This window comes from Dendrobates tinctorius, unplaced genomic scaffold (genome assembly GCF_039654945.1).
Source record: "Dendrobates tinctorius isolate UK_male_01 unplaced genomic scaffold, ASM3965494v1 ptg000158l, whole genome shotgun sequence".
In the NCBI taxonomy this organism is placed as follows: domain Eukaryota; kingdom Metazoa; phylum Chordata; class Amphibia; order Anura; family Dendrobatidae; genus Dendrobates; species Dendrobates tinctorius.
In genome coordinates, this window is record NW_027361825.1 from 33,108,366 (window position 1) to 33,129,644 (window position 21,279).

The 21,279-nt window shown below is 45.2% G+C and overlaps 1 protein-coding gene across 12 annotated transcripts in view; it reads left to right on the plus strand.

The window, feature by feature from the left end:
* LOC141052050 (cytochrome P450 2F3-like) overlaps nt 1-21,279 on the plus strand; it is a 198,227-nt gene that overhangs the window by 174,194 nt on the left and 2,754 nt on the right. For all 12 annotated transcript variants that reach the window (XM_073549229.1, XM_073549235.1, XM_073549236.1 and 9 more), the window contains one exon: nt 18,019-18,160. In XM_073549229.1, the coding sequence (XP_073405330.1) occupies nt 18,019-18,160 (142 nt within the window). The remainder of the gene's footprint in view (nt 1-18,018; nt 18,161-21,279) is intronic.

Consider the following 21,279-nt stretch of genomic DNA (forward strand, 5'->3'; position numbering starts at 1 on the left):
CGGTATCGGGGCCGTACAGTCACAAGTGAGGGACGGAGTGGAACACCCAGTCCTCTATCTCAGCAGGAAGCTGAACAAACATGAGCAAAAGTATGCAGTCATAGAAAAAGAGTGCCTAGCCATTAAGTGGGCTCTAGAGGCCCTCAAATATTACCTGGTGGGCCGAAAGTTCAGGCTGATCACTGACCATGCCCCTCTCAAGTGGATGCACTTGAACAAGGAACGGAATAGCCGGGTGACCCAGTGGTTCCTTGCCCTGCAGGCCTACACTTTTACGGTGGAGCACCGCCCAAGTGTACAGATGGGGAATGCAGATGCCCTGTCCCGAGTGCACTGTTTGGCGGGTGTCATTGCTCGACCGGAGTGGTCTGAGCAGAGGGGGGGGATATGTGAGAATCATGTGGGAATAGTGGATGAGGGCAGGTATATCTCGCCCAGATACCTTTCCTATGTGGCCTAGTCTGGTCAGTATATCACCTGGTTACTAATGAATAATGGGAGGCGGATATAAAAGGATGCCAGGTGGTTGTGTGTGTGTCTCAGCCTGGGAACACAGAGAGCCTGTCTGTGTGAGAGACACACGTGAGTGAAAGCAGTGCCCACTGCAACTGTGGTTTGGCTGGATGGGAGAAGCCCGCCAGTTGGTAGTTAGGTTGTACCTTGTTTAGTTAGTGCCGGACAGGCAAGGATTTGTTTTGTGTTTTTTTTCTTTATGCATTGCTTTCACCGTTAATAAACCTGACCCAGTGTCAGTTATACCCAGACCCCGGCTGTGCGCCTGAGTTTCATGCTGAACGCATGTGACCTTTGACCCCAGCAAAGGCGATCCCGGAGTGTTTTATCACAGTATGCACAAGCATTTTAGTAGATTGAGGGTTGAGGAAAGGACGGATTCTGGAAATATTTTTGAGCTGGAGGTGATAGGAGGTGGAAAGAGCTTGGATGTGCGGTTTGAAGGACAGGGCAGAGTCAAGGGTTACTCCGAGGCAGTGGACTTCCGGTATAGGGGAAAGCATGATGTTGTTAATTGTGATAGATAGGTTAAGTAAGGAAGATATGTGAGATGGAGGAAAAATGATGAGTTCAATATTTGCTCACATTGAGTTTGAAAAGCGAGAGGAGAAGAAGGAAGATATGGCTGATAGACACTCTGGAATTCTGGACAGCAGAGAGGTGACATCTGGGCTAGAGAGGTAGATCTGAGTGTCACCAGCATAAAGGTGGTACTGGAATCCATGGGACTTTATGAGTTGTCCCAGGCCAAGTGTATAGATTGAGAATAGTAGGGGTCGTAGAACAGAGCCTTGCGCGACTCCAACAGAGAGAGGGTGGGATGAGGAGGTAGTGTGAGAGTGGGAGACACTGAATGTGCAGTTGGAGAGGTATTAGGAGATCCAGAATAGGGCGAGGTCTTTGATGCCAAAGGAGGAGAGGATCTGCAGTGGTCAACTGTGTCGAAAGCAGAGGACAGGTCTAGAAGGAAGAGTATAGAGTATTGTCCGTTAGCTTTGGCTGTAAGTAGCTCATTAGTCATTTTGACCAGGGCTGTCTCAGTGGAGTGATGGGGGTGGAAACCAGATTGTAGATTGTCACGTAGCAAGTTAGATGAGAGGTGGGAGGGAAGTTCAGCGTGGATGTGCTGCTCCAGGAGTTTGGAATCGAATGGGAGCAGCCATATTGGGCGATAGCTGGACATAGTGGTTGGGTCAAGGGTTTGCTTTTTAAGGATAGGCATGATTGTGGCATGTTTGAAAGCAGAAGGGAAGGTACCAGAAGTTAGCGATAGGTTGAAGAGGTGGGTTAGGGATGGGATAAGAGTGGTGGAGAGGTTGGGGAGGAGGTGGGATGGGATGGGGTCGAGTGCACAGGTGGTTAGGTGTGATTTGGAGAGGAGACAATTAAGCTCTCCTTCAGTGATGTTGGAGAGTGAGGCTATGGGATTTGGGGATTGGTCTGGTATACAAAGGGGTTGTGGTGGTTGAACAATGAAGACTTGCCTTGTTTGGTCGATCTTATTTTTGAAGTGTGTGACAAAGTTCTCAGCAGAGACGAGGGAGGTTGGAGGGGCAGTGGTGGGAGGAGGAGGGAGATAAACATTTTGAATAACTGTTTGGGGTTGTAGGGTAGGCAAGATACAAGGGTTGTGAAGTAGGCCTGTTTAGCAGAGGTGAGGGCAGATTTGAAAGCGAATGTTGCCTGTTGTGAGCTCATTTTCTCATTCACCTTTGATGTCTGATGAACTCCCTCTGCTGGTGAAGGGAGGTCGTGAAACTGATTTGGATGGGAGAGACCTGTCACCTGAACAGGTGGATTGCGATTGGACATCCAGAGTCTCTGAGTGGATATAAGGCAGCCGACGCCCTGTAGGGTTGCTGGTGATTTCTCTGCTCTGAGCTCTGGCCTCCAGTTCAGTTCCTGTCTTCTAAAGCTAAGTTTTGCTCTGTTATTGTTCCATGAGATTTTGTCTGATTTGCTTAGTTTTGTGTTCAGCCAGCCCCGGCTGGGGCTTTGCTGAATTTCCATTTTTGTCCCTGATCGGTTAAATCTCTTTTGCTCTGTCTTCAGAATATATCGGAGTGCTGATATAGTGATTTTTAAGTCTAGTGACTTCAGGGCCGTTTTCCTATCAGACGTGTTGGGACATTTTTGGTAGGGTTTTTGCGGATTGCAGCCAGCATCTTTTCTATCCTTTCCTATCTAGTTAGTTGGGCCCCATCGTTTGCTCTGCCTGTCTTTCTGTCTGTTTGTGTTTTCATCTGTTTTCACCGACAATACATGTTGGGGGCTGTCTATTGCTTTCGGGTCTGCTCTGGGGCAGTTTAGATTTCCCCTTTCTTTCTTTAGGCTTATTTAGTTCTCCGGCCGTGACGAGGCATCTAGGACCACCGTAGGCACGTTCCACGGCTACTGTGAGTTGTTGTGAATAGGATCAGGGGTCTGCAATCCGCTAGCTACCAACCTCTCCGGTTTTCTGGACTTAGCTTGCATTTTTGTTTTTTCCTCCTCCCGTGACTCATTCATAACAGTTGCCTGTTTGAATGCAGTGAAGTCGTCTTGCAAATTTGAATTTTTCCAACACCGCTCTGCATCCCTGGACACTTGCCGGAGCTTTTTAGTGGTGTTATTGTGCCAGGGTTGTCTTTTGATAAGTCACACTCTGCCATGAACGAGAGGGGCGACTATGTTAATAGCTGATGTGAGAGTGGCATTTTAGAAAGCAGTGGCACTGTCTGTGTCATATAGTGACGATATGGATGCCAGTGGTAGAATAGAGTCAGAGAGCGTGTGGATGTGTAGGTGTGCAAGGTTTCTGCGGGGGTGCGCATGTTGCTGGACAGGGGTGACAGGGTAGAGGACAAGGGATGAGAAAGTGAGTAGATGGTGGATGGATAGAGGTAGAGGGGAGGTGGTGAAGTTAGATAGAGAACAGAGACGGGTGAAAGCCAGGTCTAATGTATGTACGTCTGTGTGGGTGGCTGAGGAGGACCACTGAGCAAGTCCAAAAGATGAAGTAAGGGACAGGAGTTTGTAGGTTGTTGAGTGAACGGTATCAGTGGGGATGTTGAAGTCACCCATGAAGATAGTGGGGATGTCAGTTGACAGAAAGTGAAGAAGACCGGTAGAGAATTAGTCAATAAAGGCAGTGGTCGGGCCCGGAAGTCGGTATATAACGGCCACCAGGAGGTTGGAGGGAGAGTAGATGTGGACAGAGTGGACTTCAAAAGAGGGGAGGATTAAGGAGGGAAGAGGTGGGATTGGGTTAGAAGAAAGGAGAAGACCCATTCCTCCACCGTTTACCAAATGGCTTCAATGAAACAAAGAGTGAAGAATTTAAAGGGATCTGAATACTTTCCATACCCACTGTACGTGTACCCACTGTTGCCGGGGCGAGGAGTGTGAGTGAAATGGAGGCCAACGTAACACGGCGCAGCAGGGAAGGCGGTGTCAGAGGGTGTCAGCCTTGTTTCTGTGTGGCCGAGGAAGGCAAGATTGCGAGAGAGAAAGAGGTCATGAATCACATGAAGCTTATTGCAGATGGAGCGGGCATTCCAGTGTGTTCCAGAAAGAGGGAGCAGGGGTCTGGGCATCAAGGGCATGGGTTTTACGTTGGAGAGATTGTGGTCGTTCATATTAGATAGGGATCAGTAGGAGGGGGTAGTAATGGGAGGTATGAGTTGTGGGGGTCCAGGATTGGGAGATATGTCGCCAGCAGTGAGGAGAAGCATAGAAAGGGAGAGCAGGTGGGAGAAGGAGAGTGGGCGACTTGTTTTATGTTTTAGTAGGACAGATCTGAGGTTGAGAAGGAGATCAGCAGAGGAGGTCAGGTGGGGAGGAAAGAGGGAATGGGTGATGATTAATAGTTTGGAGGGTGCTGGGGTTTGGGGATAGCGAAGGAGAGTGAGGATTAATGGAGCAAACACAGTGAGGGCATATGGAAACATAGTGAAGGAGTAAGATGTGTTAATAGAAAAGCCAGGACCAAGTAATAAGAAGTGCTTATTTGGTAGACATACCCAAAAGAGACAGTGTAGGGTCCTGACTCCTGCCGTGACTAACTGCCATTTAAATAACTGCAGCTTCTCAATACTTTGCTGCAGGGACACACGTGCCAGACCTCACACGCGTGACCCCCTTAGGTTGCTACTAAATTTATAGAACTGAGTAGAGGATCAGGTGAGAGGGATTGTGGGAACTGATTTGGGATAAATTAGCAATTGGCTAGCACACCAGGGGAGGTTAGATGATCAAAGACACAGGGCCTGGCTACATCCATATCCTGTAACACCTTGCCACTCTTCCACAAGGGCCCGACTGGTGGAGGGCTGCAGTGATAGTTGACTTTGTGGAACTTTCTCCCATCTCCCTACTGCATCTCTGGACTATAGCCACAGTGATCTTGGGGTTCTTCTTTACCTCTCTCACCAAGGCTCTTCTCACACAATAGCTCAGTTTGGCTGGATGGCCAGGTCTAGGAAGACTTCTGGTGGTCCCAAACTTCTTCCATTTTAGGATTATGGAGGCCACTGTGCTCTTAAGAACCTTGAGTACTGCAGAAATTCTTTTTTAACCTTGGCCAGATGTGTGCCTTGCCACAATTCTGTTCTTGAGCTCCTTGGCCAGTTCCTTTGACCTCATGATTCTCATTTGGTCTGACATGCACTGTGAGCTATGAGGTCTAATATAGACAGGTGTGTGTGCCTTTACAAATCAAGTCCTATCAGTTTAATTAAACACAGCTGGAATCCAATCAAGGATGATCACGAGGAAATGGACAACATGTGACTTAAATATGAGTGTTTGAGCAAAGGGTCTGAATACTTATGACCATGTGATGTTTTAGTTTTTTTTTAACAGATTTGCAAAAATTTCTACATTTCTTGTTTTTTTTCTGTCAAGATGGGGTGCAGAGTATACTTTAATGAGAAAAAAAATGAACTTTTTTGAATTTACCAAATGGCTTCAATGAAACAAAGAGTGAAAAATTTAAAGGGGTCTGAATACTTTCCATACCCACTGTACGTGTCTCGGTCATCATACCATATATGAGACTGTGCTAGACATTATTCTGGAGGGCTGTGGTTTCTATATTGTATAGGGAATTATGGAGACATTTTACTGGGAGGATGAAGTGTGCATACTGTATAGGAGGCTGTAGGAAACATTATGCTGAGGGCTGTAGTGACCTTATTGTATAGGCCATTGTGAAGGAAATTATACATGGGGCTATGGTGCCCATTCTGAATAGGAGGCTGTGTGGTACATTATACTGTGGTCTGTTGTGAGCATACTAGATAGAGTGCTGTGGTTTACATTATAGTCTGTGGGGGATATAATACTGTATATAAGGAGCTGTGGGGGCCATTATACTGTATGGGGAACTGTGGGGGCCATAAAACCATATGGGGTGCTGTGGGAGCTATCATACTGTATAAGGGTGGCTGTGGTAGACACCACATTATATATAGGCGACTGTGGTGGGGAGCATAACATAAAATTTGGTGCTGTGGTGGACATGCTACTCTGTGGGGGCATCTTGATATATGGGAAGCAGTGCTGGCCATATTTGATTGGGGCAGTGGTGGAAGTCTTACTGCATATTGAGAATTGTTGTAGATCAGTGGTTCCCAACCTTCCTAACCTTGAGAGCCACATTCAGCTCTGAGAGAGGGTTGCGAGCCAAATCCAGGTACTGCCCTCCTCACAGGAGTAGCAACCAAATCCCCCATTATGAGTGCAATGATAACCAAAGCTTTTCCACAGAAATCAAGAAAAATACCAAGATCCAAGGGTTCCCACAATATCCTCATTCAGTTTTCTCCCAACACACTGTTACATCCATCTTCAAGTATCTCCTCTGACAGATAGTATCATTCTGTCTCGAGCCTACCATACTCAAATTATCTCTAAACCTCTAAGAACAGAATGTGTGCATCCAGATCTGCTCTTCTGTGCAGGACTACTCACAAAATTCACCATATTAACATGTGGTCTTTACACCTGTTTCCTAGACCTTGAACTAATGCACCAAGCTGGCAGACAGCCGCGAGCCACAATTCATGGGACCACAAGCCACATGTGGCTCCCGAGTTACAGGTTGGGGACCCCGTTGTACGAGATACTATACTGTATGAGCAGCTGTGGTGATCATATTGTTTAGGGGGACTGTGTGAGGAGAGGATACAATTTGGAGATTGCAGCGTGGTGGGCAGTATGAGGGCATACTATGAAGATGGGGCACATAATAGATATGAGGGCACTGTGAAATGGAGGCACAATATTTAGAGAGTTTAGCATGGCTGGGGATAGCGTAGAGATATAAAGAGTATAAGGGAAAACAGTGGAGAGGTGACAGCCATGTTATAGGTCATGGTTCATAAGGGCAGACTGGTGGTTATAGCTAATAATAGCTGATAGTGTGGCAAAATTATAGTTCTTAAGGCAGATGGTGTGGTGGGTGTAGCTCACAGGGACAGTGTGGAGGGCAAATACCATAGGAGGCTTATTTAGAGCATGACCAGATATTTTTATGAAGAGGGCATTTAATAACTGATTTTTAAAGGCACTGTTTTGGTATGTGCTGCAGTTGTTAGGCGCCGGTATATTCCCACTGCACAGAATGGATCCCAAGCCTTGTCTGGACTTGTGGTCTCCCATTCAGGTCCAGCCGCTGAGACTACTGCTCAGGGCAGGTGTCGGTCCCGGGGTCTTGCTCAGGTCCATGCCATGATTACATCACTGGAATCTCCATCAGCATATAAATACATCACCAGAACCACCGTCAGTACATGAATTATAGGACCAGAACAACCATAACTACGTAGCTATGTCACCAAAACCACTATCAGAACAGGAATGCATTACTATAGCCACCATTGGTACAGAAGTACAACAGCAAAACCACTATTAGTACTAGAATACAGCACCATAACCACCATCAGTACAGGACTATAGCACAGCACCAGAACCATCATCAGTTTTGTTGCAACCTGCATTTGCCAAATGATGGACACAAAAATATCAAACATATCACTTTATCTATAATGGGATCTGTTTAGTTTTAAGTAAGCTATTTGCCAAATGCTGGATAACTTTATTGAAATCCAGTGGCCCCATTATAGTTAAGCTATATTTGTTTCCATTATGATCCTCTTGTCTGACATTTAAAATATAGGATGCCAGGGATGAATCTCCCTATTTGTCATGTAAATGGTCTGCAAACAATGAAGTATTCTATATCTAACTTTGTAATTTCACACCTTGTTAAATAATGCATCTAAAGTACACCACTTTTTTAACTTTTCCTGCTATTTATTGGTAAGTAACATAACCATTTTAGTGGAAGTGGTCATCAAAGCTCTTGGTACCTGACCCATCGGAGGGTGAGGGTGCATTAGTGGACCTGTTCCCTTAGTCTTTGATATATTACTTTGCTTGGAGGCAGGTGTGGGAGGTAGAAATGAGCGACTTTGCCTTTTTTCGGGTCGAGTCAGAGATTTCGTGAAACCCGACTTTCGCAAAAGTCGGGTCGAACGCAATCGGCCGATTATCGTGAAAAGTCGAAGGCCGACTGAAACACGAAACCCATTGCAAGTCAATGGGGAACCAAGGTCGGCAGTGAGTGGAGGACAGGAAACACACCTACAGTGCCCATTTTAATGCCAAAAACATCAATTTACTTAAGCTTGTCAACCTTAATTTACTTTATAATAATAGTTAGGCATTGAAAACTGGGGGTTATTTGGCTAAAGTAGTGGGGGGGTAGGGCTGGCTCCAGATTTTCGTGGGCCCAGGGCCAAAGAGTGTCACTGGGCTCCTTTAACACATGCCACAATTCATGATCCTCTGATACGGCAGAGAAATAGCGGTATAGTACAATGAAAAATACTTCACTTCTTACATCTCATGACTGATATCCATTTTAAATTCTCCAATAGCTCCAAAAACGGACAGTATATTACTCCATACAGTATTATGGCCAGCGCATTGTGCGCTATACAGAGTAATGAGGCCCATATATTTCTCCATACAGAATCATTGGTCCCATATAATGTTCCCTACAGTATATGATGAGCTCCACATAATGCTACAGTATATGTTGATCCCCATGGATGGAGCTCCACTGTCTTATGAGCCCAAATAATGCTCCATATATAATGGGCCCCATTTCTAATGCTCCAGTGTATAATGGGCCCTGTAAATGCTGCTCCAGTGTCTGATGTCCACCTTTGGAATGCTCCAGTGTATGGTGGGCCTCATATATCATTCTCCAGAGTATAGTGCTCCCCAAAAATTGCTGTCCCAACATTGAAAAGAATTAAAGAAGTCTCCTCGCTGAGGAATCCCTGTACTAGTCTGGACTCCTCGTCGTCCTCATCTTCCATCTCACTGCACTTGGACTGTTTAGACAGAGGGCGTACAGACGTGATGTCATCGCGCTCTCTGACCAGAATGTCACTGTCAGGGAACACGCGGAAGACGTCAAGGAGGTGGAGCAGGGAGAGGTAAGTATTTCAACTTTGCAAGTGCTGTGATCCTGAGCAAGCAGGGAGGGCCCACTCATTGGCGATGGCATTGGCACAGGGCCCCTCATAGTACGACGGTGTGTCTGACGGCAGGCTCCGCTCCCACCGGCAGAGACACTTTTGCGTACTATGAGGGGCCCTGTGCCAGTGCCGTTGCACAAGAGTGTGTTCCACCCACCTGTCCAGGGCAACGGCACTCACACGGGTGCGTGCGCCAGGTGGTGACTCCGGCCTTGTGGGGGGAGGCAGCCCAGTTAGGGAGGTGGAAAAAATGGCATATGTTGATGTTGGATATTCAGCAGCTGCAAATGGAGTAATAGGAGAAGTCTGCGGAAGAGGAGGACAAAAGCGAGCCATTTTTCTGGCAACCTACGTGTCAGCAAGGTAGGGTGGGACAAAATCCTTTGAAACCCATGCATGGTTCATTTTAATGAAGGTTAGATCCTCAACATTTTGGGTCGACAGACGGGTCCTTTTTTCTGTCAGGATTGATCCAGCAGCACTGAAGACTCTTTCAGATAACACACTAGCAGCAGGGCAAGCGAGCACCTGTAAGGCATATTGTGCCAATTCAGGCCAGGTGTCCAGTTTACTGGCCCAATAGTCAAAGGGGAATGACCGGTGAGGGAGAACATCGATATGGGAGGAGAAGTAGTTTGTAACCATAGTTGACAACTACTATTTCCTGTCACTTTCAATCGATGCAGTATTACCAGTCGTGTGAGCGGTACTTGAAAAATCAGTCCACAACATGGTCATGAAACTCCTGTGTCCAACGCCACTTTGGCTGTGTGCACCACGAACACCTCTTCCATGTTGCCCCCTACGGCTCGTGGGAGAAACATCACCGCCGCTGTGTGCTGGGAATGCCTCAAACAAACGGTTTACCAGAGTTGCTTGTTTGTTAGCCAATATTACCTCTAGGTTCTCCTGTGGCATGATGTTTTGGAATTTGCCTTTATAGCGTGGATCCAGGATGCTGGTCAACCAATAGTCATCATCGTTCATCATTTTGGCAATGCGGGGGTCCCTTTTTAGGATCTGCAAGGCATAATCAGATATGTGGGCCAATGTTCCAGGTGTCAATAATGCACTGAAAGTGCTGGGTGGAGGAGCACTTTCTGGCAAATCAACATCCCTCCAGTCACGGACAAACCCTGTACCTGACCTTACCACGCCAACATTTTGTCTTGCCTCCTCCCCTAAATAATCATCCCCAACTTCCTCCTCCTCCTCCTCTTCCTCTTCTTCCTCCACCTCATCCACGAGACTTCCCTGAGCAGATAATGGCTGACTGTCATCAAGGCTTCCCTCCTCCTCTTCCTCCTCAGCTGCAGACGCCTGCTCCTTAATGAGCGTCAAAGTTTGCTTGAGCAGACGCATAAGTGGGATGCTCATGCTTATGATGGCGTCGTCTGCGCTTTCCAGCCGTGTGCATTCCTCAAAACACTGAAGGACTTTACAGAGGTCTTTCAGCTTAGACCACTGCACACCCGACAACTCCATGTCTGCCTGCAAACCGCCTAACCGTGTATCCTCCCACAAATGAATTACAGCCTGCCTCTGTTCGCACAGCCTCTGAACCATGTGCAGGGTGTAGTTCCACCTTGTTGCAACATCGATAATTAGGCGGTGTTTGGGAAAGTGGAGCAATCGCTGCAGATTCTGCATACGACTGGAGTGTATGGGCAACCAGCGGATGTGCAAGCACAGTCTTCGCACCTTATGGAGCAGGGATGATAACTCCGGATAATTATTGAGGAAGCACTGCACCACCAGGTTCAAGGTGTGAGCCAGGCAAGGTATGAGTCTGAGTTTTGAAAGGGCTATGGCTGCCACAAAATTCCGGCCGTTATCACTAACTACCTTGCCTGCCTCAAGATGTAGACTGCCCAGCCATGACTCAATTTGTCGCTGCAAGTAGTCGGCCAGTACGTCCGCGGTGTATCTGTTGTCGCCCAAACACATCATCTTCAACACAGCCTGCTGACGCTTACCACTAACTGTTCGATAGTGGAATACCTCGTGTGCAACACTGGTAACTGCGGAAGGAGTGCTCATGCGACTGCACTCTTTGGACGAGCTTTCGCTTCTGGAGGAAGAGGAGGGTCGAATGCCTACAGCCAACTGTTTCCTATACTGTGGGCTAGGCAGCACTGTCCCACCGCCGCTGTCCCCTGTGGACCCTGCATCCACCACATTAACCCAGTGTGCAGTGATGGACACGTAACGGCCCTGGCCATGCCTACTGGACCATGCATATGTTGTGAGGTGCACCTTTCCTCTCACTGATTGCTTGAGTGCATGGACAATGCGGTCTTTCACATGCACGTGGAGGGCTGGGATGGCTTTTCGCGAAAAGAAGTGCCGACTGGGTAGGTCATAGCATGGTACTGCGTAGGCCATGAGCTCGTGGAAAGCTTTGCTTTCAACCAACCAGTAGGGCATCATCTCTAACGAGATTAGTTTGGCAATGAGGGCGTTCAAAGCCAGTGTACGCGGATGAGAGGATGAGTACTTTCTTGTCCTACTCAGAGTCTCTGGCAGGGTGAGCTGGACTTGAAAGCTGCATATGGTGGAACTAGCGGTGGACATGGCTGACTGAGAGAGGGTTGGTGATTGTGATGGTGTTGGTGGTGTTGCTGATGGCCTAGATTCAGTCTTTTGTAGCAATAACATTGTTATTCCATGACTGCTTTGCCCTTGCGACGACATTTGTTGCTGGTGGTGTGCTAACCGGTGGGCTTACAGTAGGGGAAGCGATGTAGCGTTGCTGACTACCTTCATTCGGAGCAGGTGCACATGTCATACGTGAGGTTTGGTAGTCCATCCATGCTTGCAGGTGCATGGTGGTTAAATGTCTAAGCATGCAACTGGTATTCAAATTTCTCAGATTTTTCGCTCGGCTAAAGGTCTTTGCGCACTTCTTAGGCCTCTTCCACACATCAGTTTTTTGCCTTCAGGCGCGATCCGGCTTTTTTTTGTAAAATCGGATCCAGCGAAATGCAATGCCGGATCCAGTTTTTCCCCATTGACTTGCATTAGTGCCGGATCGCGCCGGATGGCATTGCGTTTCATCCGTTTTTTGCCGGATCCGGCTACTTGTCTCATTCCGGCGTCTGGAAAAAACGGCTACTGTAATGTTTTATGTCTCCGGCGAAAAAGCCGGAAGCGCCGGATCCGACGCTTCCGGCTTTTTGCCACAATGAAAGTCTATGGGCGCCGGAATGCGCCGGATCCAGAAAAAGACGGATCCAGCCACCGGATCCGTTTTTTTAAGTCTGCGCATGCTCAGATCCAATTGACCAGCCCCCAGGAAACAGATATAACCTGCTAGACGGATCCAGCAGAAAAACGGATCCGTTTCTACAGTTCTCCAAAATTTATGCCGGATCCGTTTTTTCTAAAAATAGCCGGATCCTGCCTGACGGCAAAAAACTGATGTGTGAAAGTAGCCTTACAGATAACTTTTGCCTGATCATTAGGATTTTGTTCAAAAAAGTGCCACACTGCACTCTTCCTACTATAGAAGACATTTTGAGGCCTTGCATGCTGTGCTATTTTGACCGTCTGGCCAAGCTGTCCTGCAACTCTTTTGGCTTTTGTAACCCGTTTTTGGACTGCTACGGTCCTGCCAGATAACAGCTGTTGTGATGTTGTTGCCTGCTGCGGATCCTCCTCCTCCTCTTCTGAGCTATTGGCAGCGGCACCCTCTTCCCCCAATGGATGTCAATCTGGGTCAACAACTGGGTCATCCATCACCTCCTCTTCAATTTCATGTGCACCTTCCTCTGTGTCACCATGTAAGGTGTATAGTATGTGGGAAGGGGCACCTGAGTTTCATCAGGGTCTGATTCTGCCTCAGTACACTGCGAGGACAATGTAGTGCTCTGAGTGAATGTACCAGCAGAAAAATCTAGCAGTGGCTGTGCATCAGTGCACTCCATGTCAGATTCATCTTGGACTGGGTAATTCATGATTTAACTTGCTAACATTGGCATGGTATGTGAAAATAGCTCCATGGAGTAATCTGTAGTGTGGCCTGCCGCATCCTTCACTTTTGGTAGGTGTGAAGGTCACAAGGAAAGGTGTTGTTCGTGACCAGGAGCCTCCACTGACGACTCAGTGCTTTTATTTTTTGAAACTTCAGAAGAGGAGGCGAGAGAGCTGGAGGCTTTGTCAGCAATGTAAGCCAAAACTTGTTCCTGAAGCTCTGGCTTTAAAAGCTGTTTACCTACTCCCAGAAAAGGGAGCCTTCGAGGCCTTGTGTAGCCAGACAATGACGCAGGCTCAACACCTCCTGCCTTATGTGCTATTGTGCTTTTGCCACTACCAACAGATGCACCACCACCATCAGGACCAGCTGGCAACCCCCGCCCACTTCCACGGCATCTTCCACCATACTTGCTCATTTTTGTGAAAATGCACCCAAAATACCACCAGCTATATGGTACTGTAAAACAAGCTAGAAGGTGCATATAGTATTGGTGAGAATTTGAATCTCGCTAGAGATTTGAGGACGCTGAACTATTGTCTCAGGCCCAGTAGAGATTACACCTCAATGTAACAGGCTGAAATTGGATGGTGTATCACAAGGTGGAGGGTGTATGTAGTATTGGTGAGAATTTGAATCTCACTAGAGATTTGAGGATGCTGAACTATTGTCTCAGGCCCAGTAGAGATTACACGTCAATGTAACAAGCTGAAATTGGATGTTGTATGACAAGGTGGAGGGTGTATATAGTATTGGTGAGAATTTGAATCTCACTAGAGATTTGAGGACGCTGAACTATTGTCTCAGGCCCAGTAGAGATTCCACCTCAATGTAACAGGCTGAAATTGGATGGTGTATGACAAGGTGGAGGGTGTATGTAGTATTGGTGAGAATTTGAATCTCACTAGAGATTTGAGGACGCTGAACTATTGTCTCAGGCCCAGTAGAGATTACACCTCAATGTAACAGGCTGAAATTGGATGGTGTATGACAAGGTGGAGGGTGTATACAGTATTGGTGAGAATTTGAATCTCACTAGAGATTTGAGGATGCTGAACTATTGTCTCAGGCCCAGTAGAGATTACACCTCAATGTAACAGGCTGAAATTGGATGGTGTATGGCAAGGTGGAGGGTGTATGTAGTATTGGTGAGAATTTGAATCTCACTAGAGATTTGAGGAAGCTGAACTATTGTCTCAGGCCCAGTAGAGATTACACCTCAATGTAACAGGCTGAAATTGAATGGTGTATGACAAGGTGGAGGGTGTATGTTGTATTGGTGAGAATTTGAATCTCACTAGAGATTTGAGGATGCTGAACTATTGTCTCAGGCCCAGTAGAGATTACACCTTAATGTAACAGGCTGAAATTGGATGGTGTATCACAAGGTGGAGGGTGTATACAGTATTGGTGAGAATTTGAATCTCACTAGAGATTTGAGGATGCTGAACTATTGTCTCAGGCCCAGTAGAGATTACACCTCAATGTAACAAGCTGAAATTGGATGTTGTATGACAAGGTGGAGGGTGTATATAGTATTGGTGAGAATTTGAATCTCACTAGAGATTTGAGGACGCTGAACTATTGTCTCAGGCCCAGTAGAAATTACACCTCAATGTAACAGGCTGAAATTGGATGGTGTATGAAAAGGTGGAGGGTGTATGTAGTATTGGTGAGAATTTGAATCTCACTAGAGATTTGAGGACGCTGAACTATTGTCTCAGGCCCAGTAGAGATTACACCTCAATGTAACAGGCTGAAATTGGATGGTGTATGACAAGGTGAAGGGTGTATACAGTATTGGTGAGAATTTGAATCTCACTAGAGATTTGAGGACGCTGAACTATTGTCTCAGGCCCAGTAGAGATTACACCTCAATGTAACAGGCTGAAATTGGATGGTGTATGGCAAGGTGGAGGGTGTATGTAGTATTGGTGAGAATTTGAGTCTCACTAGAGATTTGAGGACACAGAACTATTGTCTCAGGCCCAGTAGAGATTACACCTCAATGTAACAGGCTGAAATTGGATGGTGTATGACAAGGTGGAGGGTGTATGTAGTATTGGTGAGAATTTGATTCTCACTAGAGATTTGAGGACGCTGAACTATTGTCTCAGGCCCAGTAGAGATTACACCTCAATGTAACAGGCTGAAATTGGATGGTGTATGACAAGGTGGAGGGTGTATATAGTATTGGTGAGAATTTGAATCTCACTAGAGATTTGAGGACGCTGAACTATTGTCTCAGACCCAGTAGAGATTACACCTCAATGTAACAGGCTGAAATTGGATGGTGTATGACAAGGTGGAGGGTGTATGTAGTATTGGTGAGAATTTGAATCTCACTAGAGATTTGAGGAAGCTGAACTATTGTCTCAGGCCCAGTAGAGATTACACCTCAATGTAACAGGCTGAAATTGGATGGTGTATCACAAGGTGGAGGGTGTATATAGTATTGGTGTGAATTTGAATCTCACTAGAGATTTGAGGATGCTGAACTATTGTCTCAGGCCCAGTAGAGATTACACCTCAATGTAACAGGCTGAAATTGGATGGTGTATGACAAGGTGGAGGGTGTATGTAGTATTGGTGAGAATTTGATTCTCACTAGAGATTTAAGGACGCTGAACTATTGTCTCAGGCCCAGTAGAAATTACACCTCAATGTAACAGGCTGAAATTGGATGGTGTATGACAAGGTGGAGGGTGTATGTAGTATTGGTAAGAATTTGAATCTCACTAGAGATTTGAGGATGCTGAACTATTGTCTCAGGCCCAGTAGAGATTACACCTCAATGTAACAGGCTGAAATTGAATGGTGTATGACAAGGTGGAGGGTGTATGTAGTATTGGTGAGAATTTGAATCTCACTAGAGATTTGAGGACGCTGAACTATTGTTTCAGGCCCAGTAGAAATTACACCTCAATGTAACAGGCTGAAATTGGATGGTGTATGACAAGGTGGAGGGTGTATATAGTATTGGTGAGAATTTGAATCTCACTAGAGATTTTAGGAGGCTGACAATGATGCTCTCAGTCCAAGTATGGACACAGGCAGCCTAATAAGCAGGACTGCTGCACACAAAAGGGTGGAAAAATGCTTGGTAACTGTGCAGAAAAGAGGAAGAAAAGTATTTTTGCTTTTAAAAAAGCAGTTTGCATAGCAGTGTGCAAACAGCAATACAGCTATCAGGGAGCCTTATAAGGCAGCCTAATAACCAACAGAGCTGATGCACAAAAATAGAGCCTCCCCTGTCACTGCACACAAACTGTTGTGTTATACAGTGGAAATCGATAACAGCAGAAGCAGTTTTTTGGTTCTTCTTCCCTGCCTAACGCTCTCCCTTAGGCTGGGATCACACGTAGCGGAACTCTCGCTGAAATTACGGCGAGAATTCCGGAATTCCATTCCGCGGTAAAATCGCATTTTAAATTCCCGCGATTTTCCAGTGGAAAATCTAGCATTTTGTAAGCGTAATTAGCTTGCAGAATGCTAGCATTTTCCAAGCGATCTGTAGCATCGCTTGGAGAACTGATTGCACCACATAGTGTTTGACGAGTGTGACCAACTTTTTACTATTGAGGCCGCCTATGCGGCCTCAATAGTAAAAGATAGGATGTAAAAAATAATAAAAAAAAAATACATTGTTATTCTCACCTTCCAACGTCCCGCGCAGCCTTCCCGCCTCTCTCCATGCTCCCGGTCCCAGTAGTCCTTTGCGCGAATTACCGCGATGACGTCCGTTCTCGCAGGATCGCGACGTCTCGCGGTCATTCGCGTTGACGTCGAATGACCTCGAGACTTCGCGATCCTGCGAGAACGGATGTCATCGCTCGCAATGGATTACTGGGATCGGGAGCGTGGAGAGAGGCAGGAAGGCTGCGCGGGACATCGGAAGATGAGAATAGCAATCTTTTTTATTTTATAATTCTATTTTTTACAGGGATATGGTACCCAAAGCCCGGAGGACAGTCTCCTCTCCTCCGGGCCGTGAGTACCATCCGCAAATGTTCTACTTACTTTTCGCATGGTGTGCATAGCCACATGTGGAAAGCAAGCAGAACAATGCATTCCTATGGGTGCGGGATCGCCACGATTCCGCGAAATTAATGAGCATGCTGCAGTTTTTACCGCAAAGCGATTCCGCCGCGGTAAAAACTGCAGCATTAGCACAGCATTGCGGAATCCCATAAGAATGCATCGGATGCTTATTTTTCGTGTTTTCGCGGCAAAATCGCGCTGTTAAAACCACCACGGAAACGCGAAAAAACCGCCACGTGTGAACTCAGCCTTATTCTGAATCAGCAGCAGCAACCTCTTCCTAATGCTAAGATGGGCAGAAGTAAGATGGTGGTCGGCGTGCACGCCCTTTAGTAGCCCCTGTGACGCCACACAAAGCCAGCCAATCACTTGCATGCCCTTCTCAAAGATGGTGGTGACTGATGCCTATGTCATCACGTTGCCCACAGTGTGCGTCCTCCATCATTGGCTGAAAAATGGTGCTGGAAGCATCATTTGAAACGCGACTTTGGCGCTCGGGTCGCCGACCTCGTGGCCGACCTCACGCTATGGTCGGGTTTCGTATCATGAAACCCGACTACAGCGAAAGTCGCCGACTTTTGAATTTGACCGACCCGTTTCGCTCAACTCTAGTGGGAGGTGCTATTAGCTTCATCTGCCAAAGGCACCAAAATACCTTGTCTCGGCCCTGTCAAAGATACAAGATCTTATGCCTCTTTATTCTGGGAAATTGAGTTGTTTTTAATGCCTAGATCAAAGTCAAAAGTTCTGATGTGTCTACATGATATTTCCAATATTTTTAAAAGGACAGATACACAATATATAGGTATTAGGTAAGCAGACTTAGGGTAAGCCTTCCATGATGATATATGACATGTACAAAGAGGCTTTCTGACATTTTGGAAAATATCAACTCTCCCTTGAATGAAATTGCCCTTTCTCTTCTGTTTATTTATTGAATAAATTTTATTTATCTTATAGGGCACATTAATCACTCCGCTCTTGACTTCGGTTCATTATGATCCTGAGTATTATACTGAACCAAACATGTTCAACCCAAACAATTTTTTGGATGAAAAAGGTCTTTTTAAGAAGAATGATGCTCACATGCCCTTTGCAGCTGGTAAGGAGTGTTACTTTTACACTTTGTATGATTTGGCCTCTGTCCATTGACTATTTTGCTTTTGCCTGACTCAAAGGTCTGGAGAAATAACTCATTGCATATAGCACACTTGGCAAATCACACAGTAATCACTTTTCCAGCACTAGAGAAAAATCCATCCAGAAAAACTATACACACCTTTACATGAGGTGAGCTTGGATGCTGCCAAAAAGCAGGTTTCTAGAAGCTTCTATATCTCCCATATATGCATATAAGAGGTGTGATGTGGGCATGGAAGAGATATGTAGGGGCTCAAAAAGAGAAAATGCCTGGGTGCCACCATACTATGAGGGGCTTAGTGGGGGTAATACTGTTTGGTGGGGGCAGAGGGGTTATCATACTGTGTGGAGGGCTGAGGGGTAATAATACATGTTACAATAAGACCTAGCATTATATGAACCTGCAGTAACAGTTAGTCAACATACTTAAAGGGAAACTGTCACTCCCAAACTAGGTATATGTGCATGTAACTCTTTCAAAAACGAGTCAGGCAATATCTTAATATGGCTAGTCCACTCCTCATTATTGAGAAATCAGTATTTGAATTGAGATGCAAATGAGGCTAAAGAGCTATGGTAGATCTGAAACCTCTGTCACTCCAGCTCTACTCCCTTCCCAGTACTGCCGCTTACTGCTTTACTGAAAGCCTCTATGCTGTGTGACTTGAGGAAAGGAAGCCATCTATCAAACAGGAGGAGATGACACTGAGAAGAGAATAGAGCATAAATGACCCATGGCTTCAGATCTACAAATAATTCTTCAATCTCATTTGTATATAAATTCAAACGTTGATTTCTCAATATGGAAGAACTAACCGCCCATGTAAAGCTATTGCTGGACTTGTCTTTGAAAGTGCTACATGCACGTTTAAATATATTGGGATGTGAAATCATGCTGAAAAGTTCCCTTTAATTCTGCTCAATATTAAGCAAAACAATAAATATTAATATGTAACATTACTAATAATACATTTCAATAATAACAATATTAGTATTGATCATAATTGACATTAGCCTATTAGTTCAGCCCACTACAACAATGCTGATCTTTCATACGGCCGTTGCGAAAAATTAACTGGCTACGCCTGCACCACTCTATACTATTTTTAGAAAGAGGACTTGAAAACCTGTGAAGACTCAGACGTCAAGGTTAGATTTCAGAAAGGCAGATTTTAAGGGATTCAGAAAGAGAATTGGAGGGATCCAATGGCTGGATATCCTTAAAGACAAAAATGTCCAGGAAGGATGGGAAATCTTGAAAAATGAAATTCTCAAAGCACAGTTGTTAACAATTCCGAAAAGAGGGAAGAATAGGAAGCATTTAAGGAAACCAGGATGGATGAACACAGAACTTAAGCACATGCTAAAAAGGAAGAAAAAAATGTTTATAAAATGGAAAGGGGGAGGCATATCTAAAGAAGAGTATAATGCTGTCTGCAGAACCTGCAGGGCACAAATCAGATTATCTAAAGCTGAAAATGAATTGAGGCTTGCAAGAGATGTCAAAAGCAATAATAAAGGATTTTGGGGATATGTCAAAAGTAAAAGAAAAGTCAAAGATGCTATAGGATTTTTATAGGATGAAAATGATGAAATGGTAAGACAGGATGTTGAGAAGGCTGAACTTTTAAATTCCTATTTTGCATCTGTTTTCTCTCAGAAAGGAAATGTAACATCAACTGTTCTTCACTGTCCTATTAAGGGAATAGAGGAATCCAGGATATCTATAAACAGAAAGATAGTGAGGAAACACTTAGCTAACCTAAATGAATTCAAGTCTCCAGGTCCAGATGAATTACACCCCAGAGTACTGAAGGAGATAGCAGAAGAAATGTTTGAACCCCTCTCCATAATCTTTGAAAATTCTTGGAGAACAGGAGAAGTGCCAGAAGACTGGAGAAGAGCAAATGTTGTTCCTATCTTCAAAAAGGGGAAGAAGGTGGACCCAGGCAACCATAGGCCGGTGAGTCTGACTACTATACCAGGAAAGATCTTTGAACAAATTATTAAACAACATGTATATCAGTACCTGGATAAGAATGAAGTGATTAAACAGAGTCAGCATGGGATGTAACTAATAAGTCATGTCAGACTAACTTAATTTCCTTCTATGACGGAATCACTGATTGGGTGGATCAAGGAAATGCTGTAGATATTGTATATCTTGACTTCAGCAAAGTATTTGACAAAGTCTCTCATACAATCCTTATTGAAAAAATGACTAAGTATGGAATGGACAAGGCAACTGTTAGGTGGATTCATAACTGGCTTAGTGATCGGACCCAAAGAGTGGTCGTAAATGGCTGCACATCCAGTTGGAAGAATGTCTCAAGTGGGGTACCACAGGGCTCTGTCCTGGGCCCTGTATTGTTCAACATCTTTATCAATGATTTAGATGAAGGAATTGAGGGTAAACTGATTAAATTTGCCGATGACACAAAGCTAGGAGGGATAGCTAATACTAGAGAAGAAAGAGAGAGGATTCAAAAAGATATAAATAAACTGGAGAAGTGGGCAGCAACTAACAGAATGGTTTTTAACAGGGAGAAATGCCAAGTACTACATCTGGGCAATAAAAATGAAAAAAGCATATACAGAATGGGAGGAATAGGGCTAAGTGACAGCACATGTGAAAAAGACTTGGGTATACTAATAGATCACAGACTGAATATGAGTCAACAGTGTGATGCAGCAGCAAAAAAGGCAAATGCAATTCTAGGATGTATTAACAGAAGCATACAGTCTAGATCACATGAAGTCATTATTTCCCTCTACTCATCTTTGGTCAGACCTCATCTGGAATATTGTGTCCAGTTTTGGGCACCACATTTTAAAAAAGACATCAACAAACTGGAGCAAGTTCAGAAAAGAGCGACCAGAATGGTGACCGGTCTGCAAACCCTGTCTTATGAGGAAAGGTTGCAGGATTTGGGAATGTTTAGTTTGCAAAAGAGAAGACTGAGAGGAGACTTAATAGTGTCTACAAATATCTAAAGGGCTGTCACATTGTAGAAGGATCAACTTTATTCTCATTTGCACAAGGAAAGACTAGAAGCAATGGGATGAAACTGAATGGGAGGA